This window comes from Macaca mulatta, chromosome 3 (assembly GCF_049350105.2).
Source record: "Macaca mulatta isolate MMU2019108-1 chromosome 3, T2T-MMU8v2.0, whole genome shotgun sequence".
Lineage (NCBI taxonomy): Eukaryota > Metazoa > Chordata > Mammalia > Primates > Cercopithecidae > Macaca > Macaca mulatta.
In genome coordinates, this window is record NC_133408.1 from 34,931,193 (window position 1) to 34,958,886 (window position 27,694).

General features: G+C 61.4%; 3 protein-coding genes across 3 annotated transcripts in view; 1 reads left to right on the forward strand and 2 right to left on the reverse strand.

The window, feature by feature from the left end:
• Nucleotides 1-27,694, reverse strand: part of PRKAR1B (protein kinase cAMP-dependent type I regulatory subunit beta) — a 482,327-nt gene that overhangs the window by 443,200 nt on the left and 11,433 nt on the right. The gene's annotated exons all lie outside the window — the stretch shown is intronic.
• CYP2W1 (cytochrome P450 family 2 subfamily W member 1) lies at nt 1,650-7,686 on the forward strand. The gene is made up of 9 exons (XM_077995934.1): nt 1,650-1,823; nt 3,143-3,305; nt 3,685-3,834; nt 3,901-4,058; nt 5,344-5,517; nt 5,817-5,955; nt 6,054-6,238; nt 6,813-6,954; nt 7,168-7,686. The coding sequence occupies exons 1-9, from the start codon at nt 1,650-1,652 to the stop codon at nt 7,353-7,355; spliced, it is 1,473 nt and encodes a 490-aa protein (XP_077852060.1). The 3' UTR covers nt 7,356-7,686.
• The window catches only part of C3H7orf50 (chromosome 3 C7orf50 homolog), a 125,790-nt gene continuing 112,686 nt past the window's right edge, over nt 14,591-27,694 (reverse strand). Inside the window, 3 exon segments of the mRNA NM_001193747.2 lie at nt 14,591-15,348; nt 17,989-18,070; nt 24,454-24,647. Of these exon segments, the coding sequence (NP_001180676.1) occupies nt 15,169-15,348; nt 17,989-18,070; nt 24,454-24,647 (456 nt within the window). The 3' untranslated portion in view covers nt 14,591-15,168.

The following is a 27,694-nucleotide window of genomic DNA, read 5'->3' on the forward strand; positions in this document are numbered from 1 at the left end:
TCGCTTGAACCGGGGAGGTGGAGGTTGCAGTGAGCCGAGATTGTGCCATGGCACTCCAGCCTGGCGACAGAGTGAGATTCCGTCTCAAAACAACAACAACAACAAAAAACCCAAAACTTAAAAAATTAGGCCAGATGCAGTGGCTTACACCTGTAATCCCAACACTTTGGGAGGTCAGGGCAGGAGGATTGCTTGAACCCAGGAATTTGAGACCAGCCTGAGTACCACAGTGGGATCCCCATCTCTACCAAAATAAATGAATAAATAAATAAATAAAGTTAGCTGGGCTTGGTGGTGTGTGCCTGTAGTCCCAGCTATTTGGGAGGCTAAGGTGGGAGGATGGCTTGAGCCCAGGAGGTGGAGGTTGCAGTGAGCCTGTACTCAGCACTGTATAGCAGCCTGGGCAACAGAGCGAGACCCTGTCTCAAAAACAAAACACAAAAAAACAAAAATGTTCCCTGAATTAATTAAGTAAGCTTTGCTAGGCAGGTAGGACCCCCAGCCTACCAAGTAGTGGCCCTGGTATAAGGCACTCCCTCCCCACTGCAGCCACCCAGCCCTGGCACCGAGGCTGTACAGCGGGATAGAGGCAGTGAGCTCCCCACCACAGGAGGCGTGCAACTGTGGCTGGGGCTTTCCCTCCCAGCCAATCAAAGGGGCCAACTCTGGGAGGGGTGAGGGGTGAGGGCCTCAGGCTGCCAGCCAATCAAGGGGGACCAAACCCAGGAGGGGTGAGGGCCTCAGGCTCTGCGGTTTGTACAGGGCATGGGCAACGCCCCAGAGACAGGCCGTGGGGAGGGTCCCGCCCCACTGGCGCCGGCTCCAGCTGCCTCATGTCAGGGCAGGCTGTGCAAAGCAGGCCCCACCGCTTCTGCTGCCAGCAGCCCTCCCGCCCCTCACAGCGGTTTAGGAGACAGATGGACAGGGCTCGTAAACCTCACCACCTACCACCCAGCAGCCCTTCCACGTTGCTGTCCTAGCTCAGACAGTTGCATCCCCTGCCTGGGCAGCAGACCTCAAAAAGGAGCAGGCTGCTACCTGGGGTGAACACCCTCAGGAAACGTGTCGGGAGATGCGGGTGGCGGCTTGTGAGGGCTGTGGGATTTGAGGCCCCTCACGGGCCGTCCTGAGGTCTCACTCCTGTCCCTTGCCCGGTGGGGAACTGATCAGAGAAGAGCTGGGTGCACACGGATGGGGTTTGGGAGAGGCCTGCAAACCCCGAGCTCCGCAGGGTCCCACTCAGAACCTGTGAAAGGCAGGGAGCTCCCCTCCAAGCCAGGGCCTCGGCCCCAAAGCCCTGTGAATTCCAGTTCTGAGGGGTGGCCAAGGCCGAGGGGCCTGGACTGGTGGGTTCAGCAGAACAGTCCACGGGCCGCATCCTTCTCTCTGGACAGGGGACATGGATGCCTGACCCCAGAGGGCCCCCGTCCTGCCCTCCCCTATCCGGCCCCACCAGGGCCTCAGCCCCACATTCCACGCAGGCCTGCAGCTTTAAGCCGCCTGCTGGGGGCTGCCCTGCAAACTGCTCGTTCCACATTCTAGGGGTGGTGGGGTGGGTGGGGTGCGGGCACGCCCTCCCGGGGAGGCCTATAAGGGCGCGGGGGGGACGGGGCCCAGGAGGGGAGCGGGGCCTCACCAGCCACGTCGTCATGGCCCTGCTGCTCTTGCTGCTCCTGGGCCTGCTGGGGCTCTGGGGGCTGCTCCGTGCCTATGCCCGAGACACCTCCCCAGCCCACCGGTGGCCCCCAGGGCCTCGCCCGCTGCCACTCATCGGGAACCTGCACTTGCTGCGTCTGTCGCAACAGGACCGGTCCCTGATGGAGGTAGGTCAGGGGGCCTGGGCAGCTCTCGCGGCCCGGACAGCTGCTGTGTCCTGGCCCCACTCCTGGGGAAGCCGGGCCCCGTTTCCACTGCCTGTTCCCTCATGGTGCCAGGCCCAGCAGGGGACGCAGGAGGCCGGAGGGCCCACCCTGCCTTTGGGAAGGGAAAGCCGCCCCTTCCCACAGGGAAGCAGACAAGTGAGTAAGAAGCAGCCCTGGAAGTGCCACCCAGGGTCCAGCACGGGGGCAGGAGTCTGGAGGGCTCCCTGGAGGAGGCTGTGTCTGCTGAGAGCCTGCAGGAGACCGGGCTGAGGGACAACAGAGGGGAGGAGGGCCTGGGCGTGTGTTGGCTGCCCGCTCAGCCTCTCTTGGCCCTCAGGTGTTCAACAGTAAACACTTCTCACTTTTTTTTTTTTTTTTTTTGTGACGGAGTCTTGCTCTGTTGCCCAACCCAGGCTGGAGTGCAGTGGCACAATCTCGGCTCACTGCAAGTTCCACCTCCCGGGTTCACGCCATTCTCCTGCCTCAGCCTCCAGAGTAGCTGGGACTACAGGTGCCCACCACCACGCCCGGCTAAATTTTTATGTTTTTAGTAGAGACGGGGTTTCACCTTGGTCTCGATCTCCTGACCTCATGATCCGCCCACCTCGGCCTCCCAAAGTGCTGGGATTACAGGCGTGAGCCCCCGCACCCGGCCCCACTTCCCACTTTTGAGCCTCTGTTTCCTCATCTGTGAAATGGGAAGAGGACCCGTGCCTCCTGGGCAGGGATGCTGAAGACAGAGGGTACACGTACACGGCACGGGGCAGCCTGACCGGCCCTGGCCCTGTCGCTCAGTCCTCACTCAGGCAGGCAGGGTCAGCGGGACAGGACTGACCAGTCAGGCAGTTGGCTGCCCCCAACTGTGGGCTGGGGTGCTGCTGGCCGGGCTGCAGCTGAGGGTGGTCAGGGGCCGGGCCTGTCAGGCTCTCACTCTGTGTAGACTCTGGCATTTCAGAAAGTGCCACCCTAGCAGATAGCCAGCCCCCATCCCTGCTGCCTGGACTCAGGGCTCAAAAGAGCTCCCTGGGAATTTGGGCTAAAAAGAAAAGCCCACAACAGCCATGCCAAGCACCAGATGGTGAGGGGGCTCTGTGGGCTCCAGGCTGGATGCTGCCTGCTCCACCCTGTACAGCCGGCCGTATGGCATCTAGGCGCCTCCCTCCACCTGCCCCCATTTCCCCTCTGTCCCCACCCCTGCCCAGCACAGGCCCGGCCTGAGGGGGCCTCAGGGGGGCCTTGTGGGTGAGGGCTGCCTGGGTGACGCCTGCCATCCCTGCCAGCTCTCGGAACGCTACGGGCCAGTGTTCACTGTGCACCTGGGGTGCCAGAAGACGGTGGTGCTGACAGGGTTCGAGGTGGTCAAAGAGGCGCTGGCAGGCCCTGGGCAGGAGCTGGCCGACCGGCCTCCCATCGCCATCTTCCAGCTCATCCAGCGAGGTGGAGGTAGGTATGTGGCCTGCGCAGTGGGGGACTGCAGGGTGTGGCGGCACCTGGATCCCAGGAGGGGTGGGGGCTCCAGCAGCAGGAGAGGCTCCCAGGGTGGCCTGGGGAAGAGCAGGCAGGAGCTGGGCCTCCGGGCTGGTGCTGGGGGGGACCAGGTGTCCACACAGCAGGTCAGGTGCTCAGGACCAGCAAGCAGGGGTCTTTTCATCCCAAGTCAAGAGGGGCCGGGGCCAGTCCAGGGGGACGGGAGTGGGATTGGGGGTGAGGGCCCAGCCAGTCTTACTACCCCTAGGTCAGCCTGCTCACTTCCTGCCCGCTTGCCTGGTGGGGCTGGCTGGGGTGAGAACCTGGGCTCACTGGGCGCTGCATCTGCCCACAGGCATCTTCTTCTCATCTGGGGCGCGCTGGAGAGCTGCCCGCCAGTTCACGGTGCGTGCCCTGCACAGCCTGGGCGTGGGCCGGAAGCCGGTGGCTGACAAGATTCTGCAGGAACTGAAATGCCTTTCGGGGCAGCTGGATGGCTATAGAGGTGAGCAGGGGGCTGGGGACGCCCCTTCCCAGGCCTCAACGTGCCTGAGGCCTGTCTCCCTTGCAGGCCAGCCCTTCCCACTGGCCCTACTGGGCTGGGCTCCCTCCAACATCACCTTCACGCTCCTCTTCGGCCGCCGGTTCGACTATCGGGACCCGGTGTTTGTGTCCCTGCTGGGTCTCATCGATGAGGTCATGGTCCTCTTGGGGTCCCCTGGCCTGCAGGTGAGGGGCTGCCTCCCGTCCTCGGGGTGGGGTGGAGCCTGGGGTGCTGGGCGTGCAGGGGAAGGACAGGGGCCCCAGCACTGTCCCCTCTCAGCTCTTGGCCCTCCCACCTTGCAAAACGAATCAGACTCAAGGGCCTGAATCCAGACCTATCTGATGTTAGCTGGTCGTATGGCCTCAAACCAGCCGCTGTGCTCTCCAGGAAATGGGGGATCTTGATCTCCCCTGACGCCCTCATCAGTGACAGATGCACCTGCTCAAGGGCGGGGGCGGGAGGCAGGCATGGCTTCCCCAGGATTGCGGGGGGCTCCATGCCCCCCCAGCCCTGACAGTCCAGGCATCTTCCAGCTGACACCCTTCACAGTGCCCCAAAACCACAAAAGTTGATCCCTCTGATGTTTGGAACGCATGTGCATTTCATTTTGCTTCAAAATGTAAAGTTTCCCTCTTTTGGGTCCTCACCGTATTCGATGTGTGTTTACCGAAGCCCGCATCTCAGGTGTGATACCCACGTCACGGCTGGACCCAGAGGCCACGGGTCCTGGTCCTCCTGGCTTCCCAGCGGCAGGGCTGTGACGGGAGTGAGGGCAGCGGCGGGTTCACAAGCGAGAGCAGGGGGCACAGCTTCCACCCGTCCTAGCCAGGGTGAGATCACCCTGCCTACTGGTGCAGCCAGGAGGGCCCGGAGCCCACCTGGAAGATGGAGGTTGCATGGCACTGCGTGGTCCGGGGCAGCGCCAGGGCAGCGGAGCGTTCCCTGGCTTTCCCTGCTGGCGCCAGCTCCTTGCCACGGAGGTGCCGTGTGGACCTCGCTACTGGTGATCAAGGACACCCCAGGAAGGCGAGTGGCATGAGGTGTGGCGGGACGGCCATGGGCAGTCACGGAGCACCCGCTGGTGCCAGGCTCACCCCTCAGATACAGCCTCGTGTCCGCGGCGGCCCCAACTCTCCGAGGTCTGAGGTCTGCTCTGCCTCCCATTCCATGACTCACAGGAGGTTCAAGGTTATTTCCACGGTGGCAGTCGCCTCCCTCCTCCCTCTCCAGGATGGAAGGAGGTCCTGCTGTGCAAACCTGCCTGGCTGTCCCCTTCCAGGGCACGGACGGGGGTTTCCTGGGAGTCCCTGGTCCTCCCTTGAGGGCGAAGGGTCCCTGTTCTGTGGCCGCCTCCAGCACATCCGCCCAGAGCCCCTGGGTGTGAACACAGCCGCTGGGGACGATCACTGCCTGCCAGGGTGCAGTCCTGGGGCTGCGTCCTCATCTCTGCTCCTCCTGCCTCCTACCCAGCTATTCAACGTCTACCCCTGGCTTGGGGCCCTGCTCCAACTGCACCGGCCCGTCCTGCGAAAGATCGAGGAGGTCCGCGCCATTCTGAGGACCCTCCTGGAGGCGCGGCGGCCCCACATGCGCCCGGGGGACCCTGTGTGCAGCTATGTGGATGCCCTGATCCAGCAGGGACAGGTGTGCCAGGACCCAGGTCCTCCTCGAAGGCCTGTAGGAGTCCTGAGGGCCACCCCAGGGGAGCAGGGCTGGGAAGGGGTCCATACCAGTCCTGCACCAAGCTCCCCACCTCCTGGCTGGCGGCCTCTCAGAGCCTCAGTCTCCTCGTCTGTGAAATGGGGCATCCATAGTGCCTGCCTGGGGGATGGCTGAGCCCAGATCACTGGGGCATCCATAGTGGAGCCCAGGGCTGGGCTGGGTCTGTGGGGTGGGGGACAGACCCCAGATCATCCCACGGAGCCCTGCCCCAACCTCTGCAGGGGGATGACCCCGAGGGCCTGTTTGCTGAGGACAACGCAGTGGCCTGCACCCTGGACATGGTCATGGCCGGGACGGAGACGACCTCAGCCACACTGCAGTGGGCTGCGCTTCTGATGGGCCGGCACCCGGACGTGCAGGGTGAGATCCCGGTGCCGGGCGAGACGACACCTGCCCCCGGGGGACCCCCAGGGCGGAGGGATGGCACTCCCACTGACGCAGCCCACCCCTCGCCCCAGGCCGGGTGCAGGAGGAGCTGGACCGCGTGCTGGGCCGTGGGCGGCCTCCCCAGCCGGAGGACCAGCAGGTGCTGCCCTACACCAGCGCCGTGCTCCACGAAGTGCAGCGGTTCATCACGCTCCTGCCGCACGTGCCCCGCTGCACCGCCACCAACATGCAGCTGGGCGGCTTCCTGCTCCCCAAGGTGGGGCCGGGCCTCCCTCGCCCCTTCCATCTCCTTTGGGGTAGGCCTCCGCGGGGGTGCAGGGGCACTGGGACGGCTGAGCCTCCAGTGGGTGCCTGATGGCCCAGGGCTCCCCAACTGGAGGCAATAAGGGGCGTCCAGCCAGGAGCAGGAGGGAGGCAGCCCTCACCCCACAGCCCAGCACTTGGGGCTCTGGCCAGCAGACCTGGTGCCTCCCTGCATATCCTGGGGTCCCCTCCATGTGCCCTGTGGGCATCCCTGTCCATGTGTCCTGGAGGGTCCCCTCCATGTGTCCTGTGGGCATCCCTGTCCATGTGTCCTGGGGGGTCCCCTCCGTGTGTCCTGGGGTGTCCCTCTCCGTGCATCCTGGGTGTCCTCTCTATCCTTGGGGCTCCTGGCTGTGTGCCCCGGGGTCACGTGGCCTCCCTGGGTTCGGGTGCCTCACCTGCAAAGTGGGCTAACACCAGATGTGGTGGGTGTGGCAGGAGCTACATCCTGGAATGAAACTTTCCGATCTGGGCCCCATCCCACCTTCCCCGGGGCCCCTCTCTCTGTGCCCTGGCTGCCCACACAGGGCACGCCCGTGATTCCTCTGCTGACCTCGGTGCTGCTGGATGAGACACAGTGGCAGACCCCAGACCAGTTCAACCCGGGCCATTTCCTGGACGCGGACGGGCACTTCGTGAAGCAGGAGGCCTTCCTGCCTTTCTCTGCAGGTCGGCAGCCCTTGTGGCTGGGGTGGGGCAGCACCACCAGGGCTGCAGGGGTGGGATGTCCCCAGCTCCGCCTGCCGCCTCCACTCCCACCTCCTGATCTCAGGTTCTGAAGGCGGCTGTGGCTGCTCCTCTGCTTCCCTGGGGAGGTCCCCACCCCTCCCCTCCAGGAGCAGACCTGGCACAGCCCACTCTGTGCCTCGACTTCCCCTGCAGGCCGCCGTGTCTGTGTCGGGGAGCGCCTGGCCAGGACCGAGCTTTTCCTGCTGTTTGCTGGCCTCCTGCAGAAGTACTACCTGCTGCCCCCACCTGGTGTCAGCCCGGCCTCCCTGGACACCACGCCTGCCCAGGCTTTCACCATGCGGCCGCGGGCCCAGGCCCTGTGCGCGGTGCCCAGGCCCTAAGGGCTCCCCCAGTCCCTGGGTCCTCCTGCCCACTCCCCTCCCAGCCCCCAGCTTGGACTGCTCTGGGAGAGCCCTGAGAACTCCCACCCCCACCCCCACAGGGTCAGCAGCTGCTTCCGGTTACACCCAGGTCTCCCCCTGCCCGACCCTGTGGGACCCCCACCCCTCTGGTGCCATCTGCAGCTCAGTCCCTGCCAGCCCCCAGGAGCGCCTCCAGGGCCCTGCCCACTCTTCCACCCCTGAAGCTGCACTCCCACCCACCGAGCTCCCCCGAGGGCCCACCCAGCTGGGGCTGCCAAGAGACGGCAGGTGGCTGCATCCAGCCAGAGACAGGCGCAGACAGGTGTCCTCAGCGTGTGAGCCCTGCACCCACCAGGCCCTGGGACTCCTGCAGACCCCACTCTTCCTGCTCCTGGAACAGTTCCTGTGGCTGTACCTGGAGGCAGTCGGCCTGCAGTGCCAGACTGTGAGCCAAGCCACCGGGGCTGCCCTTGGTCCTCCGTGCACGTGACAGGTGCAGGGAGGCGAGGCCCACATTCTCCTTTGGAGACAGGAACTGGAGCCGGAGGCTCCCAAGTCTGCCCCATTTTCTGGGGACCTGAGCAGACCTATTCCACTCCGGGCTGTTTTCCGCTCTGTGAAGTGGGTGATGGTGACTGCGGGACCCGTGGCGTGTGTGCTGGTGGTGGCATGGCCGGCGTGTGCTGGGACACCTGGTGTCTGAGATGGCCCTGGCCCCCGTCCCAGCGCAGAGCATGCATGTGAGCAGCAGGTGGCCCCTCATAAGAAAAGAGGATAAGCCGTGGCACGTTCCCACCTGCACCCCGTGGAGCGGCGCCCCAAGGCCAGGACCCGGCAGCCGGGACACACGGGTGGGCGCACGGCAGGCCTCACACTCCCGGGTGGGGCTGCAGGGTCCCTAAGTCACGGGCGGGGCTGCTGCTGCGGAGGCTGCTGGACCTGCTGGACCCGCTGCAAGGACCAGAAGGGGTGGAGGGAGGGGGGCTCGGCTGCGTCCGCTCACGTATTTCTAGAGAAGAGCAGGGACCAAGTGCTGGCTTCACTATTATCCTCTCAGACATTTGAAATATGACACTGAAAACTTGAAGGGCAGAGAGAACGGGGTTCCGGCGCCAGGTGGGGCCACGTGACACCCCGTCCAGTGTGACTGGTGAGCCCCTCTGGAGCTCTGGAGGGTGCGGAACATTCCAGGGCAGGGCTGTGGAGAGTCCCTCCCAGCTGTTGTCAGGGCCTCCTGGGTGGGGTGGAGGACTCAGGCCCCGCCCTCCCGGTCCCGCAGGGGACCCTCATGCCCCTGCCTTACATTGGCCTGGGGTATTCATCTCCGCGGGCCCAGGGGAGCCCCCGGCCCACGTGGGGAGGAAACGTTGACCCTTTCCCGCCCCGCTTCATGGAGGCCCAGCCGACGTGAGGGATGCCAAGTGCAGGGGTATGAGTGATGGCTGAGCTTCCCCTCAAAGCACTAAGACAAATGTAACCCCAACCCTGACTCCATCCCTGACCCCGCCTGCCCGACTCACGAGACCTCTCACCCCATCTCACCCGGGAAGAAACAACTCAGCGAGATCACAGGCCTCCTCCACGGGGTGCAGCCAGGGCCCCCCAAGCTAGGCGGTCCAAACGCCTCATTCTCAAGTGTAAACAAGCCTAGCTTAGTGAAAACAGCGTGAGCAGGTGTCAAATCTCCTTCAACTCGTGCCCAGGGGCATGGGCAGGGGTGTGGGGTGGGGGGAGGGAAGGGAGGGGCCACGTGAGACCCGAACCCAGAGGTGCCACCTTCTCGACCGGGCAGACCTGGGTGCCCCCGTTTCTCATAGCTGCACTCAGGCTGCTGGCGGGGTGCGCAGGCACATCCCGGAGGCTTGCTGGGAAACGCTGGGGCTTGGCATGGACGTCTACGCTTCATTTCCAAGTGTTTTCTTGTTGGCATTTTTAAAAATTGTGATAAAACACACATACAGAAAATTCACCATCAGCCATGTTTAAGTGCACAGTTCAGGGGCACAGCCACATTCGCTGCACTGTGCAGCCACCACCGTCACCTCCAGAGTCTCCTCATCTTCCCAGGCTGAAGCTCCACTCTTGTCTCGGGAGACGACAGACTCGGGACAGCCGCTCCGAGTCCCGCCCCAGCCCTTCTCCTTCCTGGGTCTGTGGGTGTGAGGGCTCTGGGGACCTCGGGTGAGTGGGGAGGGGGTTGGTGCTGCTTTATCCACGCACCTGCAGACGGGTCCTTTTCAAGGGTCCTGGAGAACTCGGGGTGGGACAGCCCATGAGCCCAACTTCTTGCGCGTGGATTTCGGGAGATGCCTCTGCGGACATCACGGTGCCCACATGTCACGGGAGAGGCAGACACCCTGAACCCCATGGCTCACGACGGGGCTGAGCTGCTCCCCGGACGTCTGTCCTCAGCAGCAGGGGGGACGCCGACCCTGGCCCCTGCACCCCCCACCTCTCGGTCTCCAGGGGAGGACCCTCCTGGGGTGGGCAGGCGGCTCTCGGCCCCAGATCTGCTTCTGGGTCTGAGGCTGGCCCTCAGCCGGGCCACACGGGCCTCCCATTACCCTCCTAAGTCAAGGTAAAACAAAACCACAGTCCCCGAGTCATCTGCAAACCTCCCACAGCAAGCTCGGAGGGCCGGGCTTAGGAGGAGGCCAAGCTTTACCCACGGAGATGCCGTTAAACAGAACCCAAGTGACCCAAGGGAGCTGCCACGCCACCGCTCACCCACACCCGCAGGGCACACACATGCAGGGGCTGGGGGCGGCGTCCAGTGTGGTGGGGGTCTTGGTTCAGATGTCCTGAAGCTCCTCCCTCGGAGTGGGCAGCCCCCATCGGGAAACCTCTGGCCGGGAACCCAGAGGCTGGAAGCTCGCCTCACTCTGGGACCTGGGCTCTCCCCGTGATGGCTGGGGCTCCCTCAGGGCGGGGTTCTTCTTCCCCCCTTGGATGGTGAGGGGCAAGGAGGCAGGATGATGGCAGGGCTGGGTGGGCTCACCAGGCTTCAGAGGGCAGCGGGACTTGGACAGCTCAGCCCAGCGCCCAGCTCTCTCCAGGCAGGTCTCAAAAATGCCCTGAGGCAGGCCCATCACTGGCCAAATTCCACCCCCTCCTGCCTGCACCCAGTCCCTTGTGAAATCTAAGCAAAGTCCTGGGGTGTCTGAGGTCAGAGTACATCGCGTAGCTGCCGCTGCCTAACAAGCGGGTGGGTGGCCCGTGGCTCTGGACTGCTGGGCCACGGATGATGAGGTGAGGCTTGGAAGAGTCTGAAGGATCTTAACTTTGATGGTTATTCAGGGTTTGAGGCTGCGCTCAGCTTTATCATCTGTGAAACCCGTGCAGCCAGCAAGGGTACCGGCAGTTCTGAGGTCCCGGTGGGCAGGCCGGGTGGCCTGACCCAGGCAGGGCAGGGGGACGGCAGCTGGAGCGCGCGGTGGAGAGCCTGATCCCTGGGAGCCACTGGAGGGCGCGTGGCGCACGGCACCCGACCAGCGCGTGACTGTGACCGGAGCAGGAGCTGAGGAGCTGGACAGACGGCAGGTGGCGCCACCTGATCTGTGCAGGGACAGGCAGGGAGAGAGCGAGCCCAGCTGGAGGCGTCCGGGGCTCCAGGGAGAGGAGTGGGGAGCAGATAGCGCCGGTCCGGGCTGGAAGGTCAGCTTGAGGCTCTGGGATGTGAACACTGGGCACCGAGTCATCCAGAAATAAATGCCAGGCACGGTGGCTCACGCTGGAAGGAATCCCAGCACGGTGGGAGGCCGAGGCGGGAGGATCGCTTGAGCCCAGGAGTTTGACACCAGCCTGGGCAACACAGTGAGCCCCCACTTCTACAAGAAATACAGAAAGTAGCCGGGTGCAGTGGTAGCAACTGTGGCCCCAGCTACTCGGGAGGCTGAGGGAGGAGAATCGCTTGAGCCTGGGAGGTGGAGGTGACAGTGAGCAGAGCGCATGCCACTGCATTCCAGCCTGTATGAGAGTGGGACCCTGTTTCTAAAAAGATGCCACTGTCTTGCGGGATTGGAGGGAGGAAAGTGCTCTGAGGGTGATTCAGTGGCCGAACCTGTCATTCTTGGTGGAGGTGAGCAGGCAGCACCCGGTGTGAGCTGTTTGTCAGACGTCAATCCTGTAACAAACTGCTCAGAGGCTGCTTCCTCAGAGGCTGGGTGGGCTGGGGCAGGGGATGGTTTCCTCAGGTCTCAGTGCTGCTCTGACAAGTGTTCACCCCCCCAATGTCAGGGAGGCCCCTTTGCCCCAGAAAGCCCGTCCACACAGATCTGCTCACCCCCATGGGAAATGTGATTCTGACTTCCAGTGTTCCTTTTGATTATTTAAAAAATTTTTTATTTTTGAGGCGAAGCCTCACTCTGTCACCCAGGCTGGAGTGCAGTGGTGCAATCTCTGCTCACTGCAAGCTCCACCTCCCGGGTTCAAGCGATTCTCCTGCCTCAGCCTCCCGAGTAGCTGGGATTACAGGCGCCCACCACCATGCCTGGCTAATTTCTGTATTTTCAGTAGGGATGGGGTTTCACCATGTTGGCCAGGCTGATCTCGAACTCCTGACCTCGTGATCCGCCCACCGTGGCCTCCCAAAGTGTTGGGATTACAGGCGTGAGCCACCACACCCAGCCCTAAAAAAAATTTATTTTAGATGTCGGGTCTTGCTCTGTGGCGTAATCAATGCTCACTGCAGCCTCAACCTCCTGGGCTCAAGCCATCCTCCCACCTCAGCCTCCCTAGTAGCTGTGACTACAGACACATGCCACCACCCCCGGATTTTTAATTTTTTGCAGGAGGGCGGTTTAGCCATGTTGCCCAGGCTGGTCTCAAACTCCTGAGCTCAAGCCATCCTCCCGCCTCCACCTCCCAAAGTGCTGAGATTACAGGCTTGAGCCGCCGCACCCGGCATGAGTTATCAGTGTGTGGTTTGGTGGTTCTGACACCTGCACACGCCTACGTACTCATTGCAGGGACATTCCTCCCTGAGCTCTGCCCAGATGCTTTGTCACAGCCCATCACTTATGGCCTTGGACATATGCGAAGGAACAGCACGCATACCCGCACTGAAGTCTGGCCCCTCACTTGGCACAAATCTCAATCCACCACCTGGCTTGCTGCGGGTCAGCAGCTGCCCTCTCCACCGTGAGGAGCACTTGCCCAGGCACACATGTAAGGGATGGATGTGAGGGTCGTCTCCAGGCTAAGGTGGGGCTTCCTTAGCCGGACGCTTCCTGGCTCAGGAGTCCCGCACAAGCGCCAGCCGAGACAGGGACTCACAGCCCGTTCTCCGGCACACACAGCCCCAGCACAGGTGGCCCCATGTGGTTGGCCCTTGCGGTTGCATGGGTGGGTGCCCTCACTGACCTGCATGGGGTAGGGAGACCCCAGGGCATTGCATGGTTCTCTGAGCTGCGTCCCAGGTGACATCTCCGCACCACCCTTTGGCACCTTTTGCCAGGGAGCCCTGAGGAGCTTGGCACCGTACGACCCACAGAGGTGGGGACCCTTGACAAGACAGCACTCCCCAGCCGGTGTCAGAGGAGCATCTGTGCTGACGAAGGGAGGCCCAGGTCTTCAAGAACTCTTCCCATTAACTGTCGGTGAGGACTCAGCAGTACCCATCACATTTCCCTTTCTGATTTGGCTGCTGGGAAGCTCAGAGCCATGGTTCCGGATCTATCAGCCCTGCCTTCTGTAGGCTGCAGCCCTTCTTTGCACTCTGCGGGTCTGCCTCTACTGTCTGTTGGTGTTTAAGGTGCCTCCCAGCATAGGGGCTGCTGAGCACCCTGACTGCTGGGCTGGCCACGGACCCTTCCGAGCAGCTTCTCTGCAGAGCTGTGCTGCCAGGACCTGGATCCCAGGCACCGCCTCGCCGATCTGAAGGTTCGTGCTGTGCAACGTGCCTTCCTGTTTGTGAGTTCACCTGACTGGCACCAGGAGGGGCTGAACTCCTCGCCTGCTGCTGGCAAGGCCCATCCTGGGCCCATGCGGTGCACACAGCAAGGCCTGTGTTGTGGGTGGTCAGAATTTTGGCCCCAACGGTGGGTGAGACGGGGCTGGCTGCTGGTCACAGAAGAGCAAACAGCCTCATCGCCTTCCCACAGCTTGGTGGGTACAGAGAAGACCTGGGGACTCGGTCCTTAGGGTCTCCTCCAGCCCCGAGTCTCGATGCCCACATAGAGACGGCCTGAGTAGTCAGCCAGACCTGCCCAGACCCCCCCGATGTATGGACCCAGCTCCTCAGCTTGGACCACATTTTAGCCCAGCCCTGGGTGTCTTAAGGGAGCTAAGATGGAAGTCACAGTAGACGTCTGTGGGTCACAGTGAGGTCAGTCACCGCTCTGAGGTACAGGCCCCGAGAAGCCCAAAGCCCTCCCCAGGATGACAGCCTGGAGCCTGTGCCTCACTGCTCTCACGGTGGTGAGGCCGTGCTCCCACCTCCCGGCTTGCATGCAGCTCTGTGGGTCAGGGGCAACCAAGCCAGGCAGCCTGACCTCAGCCTCAGCAGCTCTGCTGGGGGGCGGGGCACTCAAGGGGGCACTCAGGGCCTGAGCCAGCGTCCCAAGGCTGCCAGGTGGTGGCTGCAGCTACTTTTCTGCTCTACCGTCAGTTGGGGGAGCACTGAGATGGCAGCACAAACCCCCAACCTGAGCCAGGCAGCAGGGAGCTCTGGGGCAGCAGCACCTGGGCGTCTGCTCTGGGGACGCCCAGGCTGGAGCCGCTGGACTCAGCCCTCCCCGGGGCCCATCCTGGAACAGACTTGGCCTCGCAGGGGTGCACGGACCTCCTTGCCATGGCCAGGAACAGACTTGGCCTCGCAGGGAGGGGTGCATGGACCTCCTTGCCATAGCCACCTGGCCCTCCATGGCAGCTGCCCAGAGTTCTGTGGTCACCATGGCCCTCTCAATGCCCCGCTGCACCTCACATCACTTGGGGACCACAGGCTGCTGGGAACAGGAAGTGTGTGGCTCGATTCTGTGTGGCCCAAGTGTGTTTCCTGGCAGGGTCAGTCACTGCCAGCGCTGGGAAACGGCCGGCCTGAACGCAAGTGGTCAGCCAGCACCCACGGCCAGGAACGCCACACACAGAGAGCTATGAATGGCATCCTGGGATGGCCACCACTAAAGACAGGGTCTCAGCCCGGGGCGCGCTGGCATGGAGGACGCGCTGGCATGGGGGACGCGCATTCTGCAGTCCACAGGCAGGGGACGCACCGGGCAGAGCAGGACCCACGGCCCCTGGTGGGTCGTGTTTTATTTCAAATGCGGCCACAGAGACGGTTTCTGCACAGGTATGTGATCTGACTCCACAAGCCCCCAGCAGGGACTCCCCATGACCAGCACTGAGGCTGTGTGGGGTCAAAGGAAAACAGGCAACAGCCAGGCCCCTGGATGGACGCGGGCAGGGGACCAGGAATGCAGCCCACGCAGGGGGATGGGGAATCAGGCGGAAGGTGCAGGTTTGCAGCTGGCAGGAGGAGCCAGCGTGGCCCAATCTCTAAAATATTCCTGCTGGAAAAATAGACATTTCCCTCCCAAGCAGATTCCCAGGGCTCCAGGGCCCCTCCAAGGCCAGGTGTCTGGGTGATTCCAGAGCGTCCATGCTCTGTGCTGAAGGCACTGAACCCGTCGTCACTGTCACAACTGTCTCCGGCCAAGGAGGGTCTGGAGGACAGAAGGGGCCCTTGTGAGGCTCTGGTGCTGGTGATCCTGGCCCCCACTGCCAGAGGAGCTGCACCCTGTGTGGTCCGAGGCCGCCCTGCGCTGGGCAGTGGCCCCGTCCCGCGCTGAACCCGCTAGGAGAGCAGCTGCAGCACCTGCCGGATGCGCTGGACCCTCCCCGGCAGGAGGGGATCGGGGTCCTCCTCGTCCAGCTCCCGCATCAGAGCTTCTGCCTTCTGGACCGTCAGCTCGAGGGCCCGGCCCTGCAGCCCCTCCAGGTAGGCCAGCATGGTGGAGAAGTGCTCATCCGGAACCTGACAGGGAAGAGACGGAGTCAGTCGGGTAGGGCAGGGCGGGGCCACTGAGCAGCAGGAGACAAGATGCTGCAGCCAAGGACACCCTGGCCTCAGGCTTCCGTCCTCCCACCGCAGCCCGAGGGAGCAGGCGGCCTGGCCACAGACCCTGCCCCAGATGCTGCAAGAAGAAACACCTGTTAGAAGCAGAGAGAACACTGAATCAACGTGTGGCTAAAACAGAAGCCGCGCGGGGAGAAGGACATTTCAAAAACATTGTAAAAATCCTCAGAAAAATGAGAAAACATGACAAAAATAAAACGGGTAGGCCGTGATAAAATGTGCACTCGGAACAAAAAGCTACGTATGCTCTGGCACTTGGAGTGCTTTTCTTTCCGCTCAGGGTGGCAGTGGCCAGGTGGCATCTCTCGGTGGCCTGACCCTTGTCTGCTGGTGGTGGGGGCTCCTCTGCGCAGGCTCGCCGGCCACCTGCAAATCTGCTCTGCAGACGGGTTTCCTCAGGTCCCTGTGGCAGCAGCTCTCAAAACCGGGCTCTCTTCATTATTGAGTTAGCAGAGTTCTCATTCATGTGGGACTTGCAAACGTCTCCCACTCTGGAGCAACCATTTCACTTTCTGGCTAGTTCTGTATGCAGTGCAAAGTTTTAGATGCATTTTCTTTTTTTTTTTTTTTGAGCTGGTCTTGCTCTGTTGCCCAGGCTGGAGTGCAGTGGTGCGATCTCCACCTCCCAGGTTCAAGCGATTCTCCTGCCTCAGCCTCCCAAGTAGCTGGGATTACAGGCAAGCATTACCACACCCAGATAATTTTTGTATTTTTACTAGAGACGGGGTTTTGCCATGTTGGCCAGGCTGGTCTCGAACTATTGACCTCAAGTGATCTGCCCGGCTCAGACTCCCAAAGTGCTAGCATTACAGGCGTGAGCCACCATGCCCCGCTACACAGTCTTAGATCCTGATGAGGATGCTTTCTCGACCTTTTCCTTTGTCACTTGTGCTTCTAGAGCCACATTTAAGAAACCGTTGCCTCACCCAAGGTCATGAAATGGACTCTTAGGTTTTCATGTAACAGTTTTGGTTTTAGCTCTTAAATTTAAGTCTTTCATCCATTTTGAGTTAATTTTTGCATATGGTGTGAAGCTGGGGGCCGCATGCATTAAGTATTAGCATATTTGTAAATATGTACGGTTACATGTGGAATAAAAACGGATAAGTAAAATGCACATTTGTGTGTTTATAAATATGTTTATGACAGCGTAAGATACTTTGTGTGTGTGTGTGTGTATACACACATATAAATGGCTTTGCCTAACCAAGGATTATTTTTCTGTATAAAAATTTTTGTATAAAGTTTACTTTTGGTAATAGTAACATATAAATAAAACCATGTAAACTTCGGTTAAAAAAAACAAAGCCAAACGTGGAAACCCAGTTGTCCTGGGCTCTGTTGAGAAGCTTCCTCCACGTGGAACGGGCTTGGCCCACGTGCTGGAATCAGCTGCCCCGGGCCTGAGGGTTTCCAGGCTCCCTAGGCTGTTCCAGTCACTTCTACTTCCAACTTTGTGCCCACCCCAGTATCATGATGACAGGAGCATGCAGTAGGGCTTACAATCGGGATGCACATGTCCTCTGACTTTGAGGAGAGAGAATGGCTTGAGCCCAGGAGGTTGAGGCTGCAGTGAACTGTGATCATGTCACTGCACTCCAGCCTGGGCGGGACCCTGTCTCAAAAATGCCCACAAAAAACCAACATCAACAAAATAATGAAAGCGGCCGCAGGCTATGCCAGGAATGTCCCAGGGCTGTGAGTGGGGCCAGTGGGCCTGCCCCGCTCTGAGAGTCTGCAAACACAGGCACGGCAAGAGAAAACCGCGCCCTGCCCTCAGCTCACATGCACAGAGCACGCAAAGCCTGGTCTCTAGTAACATGGGCGCAGGAGAGCTGGCAAGGCAGAACCGTGGGCTCCGCCAGCCTCAAAGGACACAGGCAGCTCCAGCCCACCTCCCAGCAGCTGGGTTTAGTTTAGAATTCTGTCTCGTTTCATTCTGTGAAACCCCATCTCACATCCTGCCCCTGAAAAGGACAGCTACCCACACTTGCATGTGCAGACGTGCGTCACACGCACACATGCATGTGCAGACATGTGTCACACATACACACACGTGCAGACACATTACACACATGCAGACTCACGTCACACGTACACATGCATGTGCAGACACATCCACACGCACGTGCAGACGTGTCACACACACATGTGCAGACACACACCACAAATATGCAGACTCACGCCACACGTACACATGCATGTGCAGACACACACCACACACGTGTAGACTCACGTCACATGTACACATGCATGTGTAGACGCACATCACACACACGTATAGACACACGTCACAGGCACACATGCACAAGGGCAGGTGGCCTCCCTAAGGTCCTCCTGTGTTGGTTTCTGTCCTGAAGGCCGGCGATGGGGCTCCTGGAGGAGGCAATGCAGCTCTCTTAGAACAAGGGCACCAGGAGACCTTCACTGCAGCGGGCCCTGAGGGTGGCCCTTTCAGACTGTGACTTCCGCTGTCAGGGCCCCAGTGTGCACAGACCTCAGCCCCCGGGAGACGCGCCCGCCCCGCCGTGCACACACCTTGTCTCTGTCATACATGTGGAGCAGGAGCCACGTCTGCCTTGTCTTCTGAAACCTCCAGTTCTTGTGCTTTTGGGCCCATCTAGGGAAAGGAAGACAAACATCTCAGGGTGCTGGGCAGAAGAATCCTGGGTGCCTGTCTGCCCTGACAGATCTGGGACGCCTCATCTCAGGAGACGGAGCCCCACCAGGCGCTAAACACCAAGGCCTCGGGTGAAGGGGGTTTTTGGAGCCCCTCCCCTGCCCAAGGTGAGGAGCCACAACCCTAGGCCCTGCTGCCGCCTGCCCAGGAAGCTCGTGGATGCCACTCTTACCGTGGCCACCCCACGGCTCACGACTGCCCCCAAGTCCCCATGGGCTCCCCCGCCCCACGGGTCACACGGATTTTACAGGGGAGGGAGGATGAAACGAGTTTCTCTGGGAAGAAAGGGAGCAACTTAATTGACAATGTACTTTCCGTATGAAAATGGGAAGATGGTGAGGAACACTCCTAAGTCCAGGCCCTCACAAGGGGGCAGTGGGCCTGGGGATGAGCAGCTCCCGGCTGCCAGAGGGGCGGCTCCCTGGGGCCACAACCGCCCCGCCCCCACCTTGCTCCTGCACTGGGGCCTGTGGACATCAGGCAGCTGCCGGACGGAGCGAAGCCGGCGCTGTGGCTAGGGCAGGGCCAGGCAGGGTTTAGTCCAGAGACCCCCTCCCAGACACATGTTTCCAGGGTCAGGCAGGGCAGTCAAGCCCAGATGCCTCCATCAATGTGCAGGCCCAGGTCTGAAGACTGCAGGCTCAGCACAGACGAGGGCCCTGAGCCTGTTGTGAGCACTGCCCAGCCCGCCTGTCCTCACTGCCATGTGGGTGAGTGGGGTTCTGTGGGTGGGGAGTCCTGTGGGTGGGTGGAGTCCTGTGGGTGGGTGGAGTCCTACGGGAGGGAAGTCCTGTGGTGGGGAATCCTGCAGGTGGGGATTCCTGCGGGTATGGAGTCCTGTGGGTGAAGAACCAGCTGTGTACCTGCTAGGTGACACACCAGCCCCATGTGCACTGACGCAGTGTTCCTGGGTGATGAGAGGAGCCTCCAGGGAGGTTTAACTTTAGTTCCTTTCCTTTTAGACAGCCCCACGTGGTCTGCTCCCCGGATGTCCGATCCGGCCAGCACGGGCCCCTGTGAGGTGCACCCGGGCCAGCCAGGCCATGGCGTCTTGCCTGCTGGGGGCTGCTTCCCTGCTACAGGGCAGGAGTTGGCGTCTCAGCTCTGCCACCTTCTAGCTCCCCCACCTTGAGCTGCTGCTTCCACCAGCCTGTTTCCTCCTTGGGAACCTGGAGCGGTGACCCCACTTCACGGGTGTTACCGGAGCCCACGCACGGTGAGTCAATCACAGATGCCCTGCACACTGCCCTCCCATGCGGCCCGAGGCCACAGCACTGCTGCCCATGGCCCTGAACCAAGGGTGCCTCTCTCTCAACCCAGCCCAGGCAGGCTTCAAGCGGAGCCCGTCTCCCTGGTCACTGAAGATAAGCCGTCCCGCTCTTGGCCTCATCACTGGGGGAACAGACACAGCGAGGGGCAGGAGAGGGGCTCAGTGTCGCCTGTGGGTCCCACAACGCTGGGCGAGGCCTCCTGATGGCCACCTCTGCCACTCACTCTGGGGACCGGTCCCTGTGCAGCTGCACAGTTCACAGGACACAATCCTCTTTCTCTCTGCCTAGGTGGGGCAGGAGACAGGAAGCCCCATCTTGGAAAAGGAAAGAGAACAGCCAGAGAGAAGTCCCTTGTCCCCAGCACAGCAGGGGCCACAGCCACTACAGGGTCATCTGTCTACAGCAGCCCAGAGAGAAGGGCCTCCTCCCCTGTGGTACTCACCAGCTGGGTGGAGAACCAGAGTCCCTGTTAGCCCACTGGGCTTAAAAAACAAAAAGCGGGGGCAACCAGGCGCAGTGGCTCACGCCTGTAAGCTGAGCACTTTGGGAGGCTGAGGCGGGTGGATCATAATGTCAGGAGACTGAGACCATCTTGGTTAATATGGTGAAACCCTGTCTCTACTAAAAATACAAAAAATTAGCTAGGTGTGGGTGGCACACGCCTGTAATCCCAGCTACTCGGGAGGCTGAGGCAGGAGAATCGCTTGAACCTGGGAGGCGGAGGTTGCAGTGAGCTGAGATTGCACCATTGCACTCCAGCCTGGTGACAGAGCGAGACTCCATCTCAAAACAAACCAACCAACCCCCACAAAAAGCGGGGGCTTCTTGCTGAACTCCCTTCCAAAAGAAAACAGAGAGGTTCTCTGCTGAGACAGCATTTGAAGCCGGCCCACAGCCACAGCGTACACGTGCTCGTAACGGCAGCAGAAACTGCCGACCGGGGCGAGTTGACGACCCAAACCCCACAAAGGCCTGAGTGGGGCTGGCACAGGCAGGGGCCGGGTCTCATGGGTTGGCTGCTCCTCCGATACTGGAGCTGGGCTGTCCCTCGGCAGCAGGGCAGTGGGCCTGGGTAGGGAAGGACCCCAAGAAGTATTTCCTAAGCCCCACTGATGGGATCGTTTGGCCTCTGCTCTGGCCTTTCATTCCAGGGTTCCAGGCCCAGAGGCCACAGGCTGCAAGAAGGCTAAAACGCCATGCTGTGCTGGGCTCCGTGGGGGGCCTGAGGAAGGTGGGCTTGGGCTGCCCCATGGCCGGAGTGACTTGCTCTCGTCCCTCCGCAGGTGAGTGGGGGACCCTGTTCCGGCTGGATCTGTGCGGCCCGGGTCCCAGCTCCTCTCTCTCCTGTGGGGGCACCACTTTCTGCCTCGAGCAGACCCAGGCAGGGGGTCGGCCCCTGAGAACAGCGAGCTCAAGCCTGCAGGGACCTGGGAGGCAGTTGTCACCTCGCCACCCGCCCCCAATGTGAACACCCAGCAGTCGTGGAGTCGTGGCTGAGGCCCTGAGGCATGCTGGTTTTCTTCTTTCAGCCATATGGAAAGTAAACCTTCAACTTTCCGTGTTAAGCATATAAACTCTTCTTTCTCTTTAAGAAGGAGCAGGCTTCCTGCTGACAGCCATGTAACTACCACAGTGGACCCCGCAGCCCAGAGGCCCACGGAAAGCAGAGGGACTGCCCCCAGCACTCCCCAGCTTCCACCCACGCAAGGCCAGAGCAACATGGCTCCGAGCTGGGCGACCAAGTCCAGGACCCCTGCTGGGGAAATGAGGGGATAGTCACAGCCCAGGGAAATAGCACACAACGGCCACAATCCCCCACCCTAGCCCTGCTGCACAGCTCCCACCAGTCCCAGCTCCACACAAAAACAGTAGTACCCCAGGAAGGCTGCAGAGGAACTGAACCCTTGAGATGCCAAGAACAGCCCAGGGTATGGTCACCGGTCACAGGCCAAGGTCACTGTGTGCGGACACTGCCCAGCCTGCGACCTGGGTTCTAGGGATGGGACATGAAGACCCCATGGGTGCTGGGTCCACGTGTCTGGGGGGACAGAGACTTCGGGGGATCTGGAGGGGAGACCCCCAAGGCATCCTGGAATGGGTGGGGCACACCCAGAGAGATGAGAGGAAACTCTCCACCACAAGAGCTCACCAGAACATTCGGGGTGTTCTCCGCACAGAGCCCACCTGGCCGCAGATGGCTTTGCTTCCAGGAGGAACCCCTCGTGGAAAACCCATAAGATGGCCATGGGCCACGGCGGCCAGCACGTCCTTCCTGAGTGCCAGCCCAGGGCCTCTGCAGGGGGAGGACAACTCAGGGGCATCTACCTTCACCTCTGCCCCTGTGCTGGGGGCTCTGTGGTGGGCCAGCCGTGGTGTGGCCGATGGTCCCCAGCAGCCCCCAGGCTAAGGGCATTCCCTTGTGGGAATCCCTTGGCTTCCTCTCTTTGGAAAACCCTGAGTTGCCAGGGATACCGTGGGCCCCACACATCCACGTGGGCTCTGATCTGGCAGCAGATGCGGCTGGGCTTGCGGGCGCCCTTGGAGACCCCCAGGAAAGAGGACAAGCTCCTGCCCGGGTGCCCGTGTCTGTGGCTGGCCCCCTGGTGTGTGGCGTGCCTGGGAAGGGGCTGCTTTGTTTCTCAGGAGTAAGGGTCCCCCCTCCTCCCACATCCAGGACACAGCGCCTCCGCACAGGACTTGCTGCTTCGGGGTTGCGAGTAGCACGAGGGGGCCACAGGAAGGTCCCAGAGGGTGAGAGGAGGGTGAGGCCGAGGATGGGAGCAGGGCGGGCTCCCAGGCACCCAGGACGTTCCTGTGGGGAGCTCGGAGGGTGTGCGATCACGGAAGGGGAGCCAGGGCGCCCCCAGGGTGAAGACCAGGGAGTGGCAGCCATGCTGTGGAGCGGCTGGTCCCCACTCCTGCCCACGTCCCCAACGTCCCCCTCGTGCTAACAGAGCCCACACTGAGAGCAGCCGAAGGCGCCGGCAGACGTGGGGAGGAAGGAGGACAAACCCCGCCCACCTCTGCTCCCTGCTCGCCCCAGGCGTCAGGGCAGGTCCAGAACAGAGTCACCTGCTGGTGGAGACAGGAAGGGCGCAGGTGGCACAGCCGCAGGCTCCAGTCGCCCTCTGCCTCCCACAGGGAGCCCACGGTCCATTCCTGTGGCTGGCACCTTCCAGGCCTGTGTCCAGCCACTCCTCTGTCCAGCCCACACCCCACCCACACCTGGGCTCAAGGCGCTGCACCAACGGCCTCCAAAGCCCCCTCTGTCTACAGCGACTGACCCTGAGGTGGCCTGTGGCCCTGCCTGCCGAGAAGCAGGAGTGGGTGCAGGAGGCAGTGGCCTCACACCACAGCCAGCACCATCCCCTGGGCCAAGCACATTCTCGGAGCAGGAAAGAGCTCTTGGGGTAGCCCTAGGCACCTGGCCTCAGCCCCACGTTCCCCAGGGAGGGGGAAGCTAAGGCTCCAGAGAACTGACTGGTGCAGAGACCCATGATGACTCAACTGGTTCCAGCCGGATTCACCCAACGCTATGGCTGAGCTCCTTCTGCAACCCTCCAAGGCAGCCTAAGCTCTGAGAAGCAGGAGGCTCACCCCCCTTCCCCATTTCCTGAGCCCAGCGCTGAGCCTGGTGCAGGGTGGCCAAGAGCCCCTCTCCTGCAGGTGGAAGGCCGTCCTGGGGATGCACACACAACACACATGTCCACACACACACACATATAAACACACATGCACACATGGTTATACAACACACGTATACACGTGTGCGCACACGCATATACACACATGCACACACGTACATATGCACACATGTATACATAACACGTATATACATGCACACACGTATACACATGCTCGCACATGTATGCACAATACACGTATAAGCGCATGCACACACATACACAACACACGTAAGCACATGCGCACACACGTCTACACAACACACGTACACACATATACAACACGTACATGCACACGCATGCATATACACATGTGTACACATATACGCACACATGTATAGACAACACACATGCACACACGTACACATGCACACACGTATTCACAATATGTATACATGTGCGCACACACGTATACACATGCGCACACATATACACGTGCACATACACATATATACAACACACGTATACACATGCACACACAAGTGCACACACGCAGTATACACAACACACATGTGTGCATGCAGTGTGCACATCCATGCAAGCCCCGCTGTTCATTCTGCTGGCTGCACAGCCGAACCGGGTGTCGTCTCTCTGAGGGACTCCCACAGAGGTGTGGCTGGAGTCTGTCCTGGGCAGAGCCAGCACCCCCCACAGGACCCCCTGCCCCTCAGGGTGACCCCATCACAGGGACCGGACCCAGTTCTTGTCTCTGAGGAAGCCAGCCACACAGACGCTGTGACACCCCTTACTCTAGGCGCAGTCAGCACTCAGGGAGACTGACGGAGCGGACAGAAACGGGCAGCAGCCTGTGCTGGTGAGCACCGGGGAGGTGGCCACGGCCCGCAAGGCTGTGGAGCCCATGCCGAAGCCCCTGACCCCTGCAATCCTGCATCATCCACCCAGCGACGTCGCAGGCAGCCAGGGAGATGGTGCCCTGCGCCTGGTACCTCACGATCCCCGTCTCCCCGCTCTCGGGAGGCAATGGCGCCTCCTGTCACTGTGAGTGAGGGCTGAAGGCCACCCCGAGTTCCCTCCTCCTCACCCCCACATCCAAGGAGCACCCAGGCTTGGATTCTTCCTGCGGTGAGCATGGCTGGGACGAGGTTCACCATCGGACCCATTTCTAAGAGCACAGTTTCGGCAAACCCCTGCACAGGTGGCAGCTCTGCTGCCGCCCCTGAAAGTTCCTGAAGGCTCTGAGCCATTCAGACAGAAAAGTCAGTGGCGGCAGCACAGGTCTGGCATGAATGCTAATGCCCCACTACTCTAGAACCTTCCACACACTGTGTGCGGGTGAAGGCTGTGACCCCCTCAGGCAAGGGTGGAGACACATGCCTGGGACAAAACTACGTGGGGCAGGGCCGCTTACGCGCAGAGGTAGTCCAGGGCCAGCTCAGCTCCCGAGCGCCTGGCCGGCAGGTGCTGGGCTGCAAGGCCTGCCTCCCGCAGACGCTGCCTCTCCTCTTTCTTCCGTTCCTTTTTCAGCTTCCTTTCCAGGACCCTCTGCTCTTCTGGGGACAGCTCCAGCTCTGCGTCCGGCACAGGCCTGAGCACAGCTCCTCCCTGAAAATCAAGGAACACATTAGGCTTTGGAAATGGAGGGCAGCCAGACACAGGTGCGCTGCCTGGGGCTTCCCAAGCCCACCCTCGCCTTGGTAGTGGCCAAAGGCTCTGTCCCCAAGCACCGGGCCCGGCCCTGGCCGACACCATCCTGTTGAGCCTGTGCTACAACAAAGAGACAGACGGGTCACGTGAGGATGGCCAGTCCCGCAGGCAGGCGCCAGGTGCCAGGGCTAACGGCCCAGAGGCCCCTTCCCCACCCCCATCCACCTCCCACAGACTCTTGCCTCCAGAGGCTCTGTGAGGCCCTGCCGCACCCCGCAGGGCGTGGGAAGATCTGGGCCGGTCCGCAGGGAGGGGTGAAGGCCTGCCTGTGCCTGTTATCACACAAGCCAGGCGCTGGCCCGGGATATGACCCAAATCCCGAGGTCGGTGCTTGGGGCCTGCTGCTTTCAGGCAGGTCACTGGCCACCTGGCTCCGCCTGGGCTGCAGGCTGGGGACAGGGAGGGCGACCAGGACCCCAGAGGGAGGGAGAGGGCCTGCTGTGACAATGTGTCTCCAGCCACATCTTGCCAGGAAAGCACAGGCCCTCCGTCTTGCCCACCTTCCCCTAATTAACGAAAGAAGTGGATGGCGCAAAGCGTCAAAGCCGGGGCAGCTGGGCCACAGGGTGACCACGAGGTGACCCCAGCCACTGTCCACACGCTTCATCTTTCCTGGAAAAAGTCAGAACATCAGTGTAGACTCTGGGCAAGGCCAGGAGCCCAGGGAAATGGTTTGGGGCGTGGGAATCAGAACCAGGCACCGCCCACCACGAGCCAGGGCTTCCAGGAAGGGAGGCTGGGCACACACAGCCCACACCTGTGCATCCCACCCCAGGGAGAGCAAAGTAAAGTGAGGCAAGGCCCCCCTACCGACAGTTATATATACAACCCACCCCCCAACACAGACACACATTCACAGACTCACCCCTGACAGCCAAACACAGCCCCCATCCCTCACCCATGTTCCCACACCGACTCACACACACCCACAAACACATACACCCACCCACACCACACCCACCCACATACCACACCCACACACCCACATACACCACACCCACACACCCACCCACGCACACACCCACACTTACATACACCCAGATACACCCACACACACCTAGATACCCACACACCCAAACCGACCCACACCCAACACACCCACAGACACCCAGACACCCACTCACATACACCCAGACACCCACGCACACACACCACACACCCACTCACACCCACATATACCCAAACACACCTAGACATACCCACACCCACCCACACCCAACACACCACTGACACCCACACACACCCACTCCCCCACACCCACACACCCCCACCACACCCACTCACACCTACACACCCACATATGCCCACACACAGCAACACCCAGACACCTATGCACACAGACACCCACACACCCAACAAATCCACACCCAAACACCCACACACCGACACCCACACACACCCACGCACAGACCCACCCACATATACCCAACAAATCCACACACAGACACCCACAGATACCCAAACACCCGCAGACACCCACTCAGATACCCAAACACATCCACACACACCCAACACACCCACACCCACACACCAGATACCCACAAACACGCACACCCAGACACCCACACACCCACACCTACACACCCACCCACACCCACAGACTCCACACCCACCCACACCCACACCCACTCACCCAGACACCCACACACCCACAGACACCTACACACCCACCCACACACCCACCCACACACCCAGACACCACACCCAGACACCCATAAACACCCACACCGATACCCACACACCCACCCACAGACACCCATACCCAGACACACACCGACACCCACAAACACCCACAGATACCCACAAACACCCAGATACCCAAACACACCCACACACCCACCAACACACCCACACCCACACACCCACACACCCCCACGCCAACACACCCACAGCCACACCCCTAGAGCCTGCCGGGGGTCCATAGCAAGAGGCAAGGCCTGGGGGGCGAGGGGCACCCACCCGGGCAGGTGTCCGGCACAGAGAGGCTGAAGAGTCCTGGTGGGAAGGCCTGGGCTGCCCATACACACAGGTGAGAGGCTCTGAGACCCACCAGGCCAGGCCTGCAGGGCTCTGAGGAGCGAGTATTTTCATGGTAGGGATGTGGACACCCCCAGGGGAGCCTGGTGACTGACCGGCTCCAACCAGCTCCACGTCTACCTCCTAGGCCCACAGCTGCCAACGGGGCAGGCACAGCAGAACACCTGGCCCTGAAACACAAAACCCCTCCTGGCACAGGCCCAGCCTCTGCCCCCACCCTGTGGGCCACGCAGGCCGCCGCTGATGACGCAGGCCAAAGTCCATAACACTGTTAGGGCTGCAGAGGGGCCGCCGCAGTGGCCAAGGGCCTGTCAGCCCACATGTGTGGGGCACCTGGAGAGGCCCTGAGCAGGTGGGCAGGCCCTGTAGCAGGGTCCCAGGTTGGTGGACAGAGCGGTGAGGACAGGGCCAAGGCTGTGGGCAACAGCAACGCAGGTGCTGGCCTGGGATGGATGGCGAGGGGGACCCAGGCCGTCCCATACGGGGGCCAAGCGGGGGACCTTGCAGGCCCCGCTGTTTCTCGCAGGTTTCCCGAGTGCCCTGCGCGGGGATGTTTCTTGTGTCAGGCACCAGCCTGGACGCTGTGGAAGCAGCTTCCTTCACACCCACCCTTGCTTCTGGCCACTGGCACTCCCGAGCTGACAGGAGTCACAGCCCAAGTCCCGTGCTCCCGAGGCCGCCACTGTGGCCACGAGGCGGGAAGCTCAGGAGCGCCAACTGCCCTGGGCTGTACCTGACACTGGCCAGTGCACCTTTAACTTCTCCTAAGTCACCGATGAACCCCGGAAATGATTTCAGCTGAAAAACCCAACTCCCATTTCTGTGCTGGGCCTCAACAGAAGACGCAGAGGCAGGTGGAGTGAGGGAGCCACGCCCAGAGAGCCACGGGGCCTCGGCGGTGCCCGGCT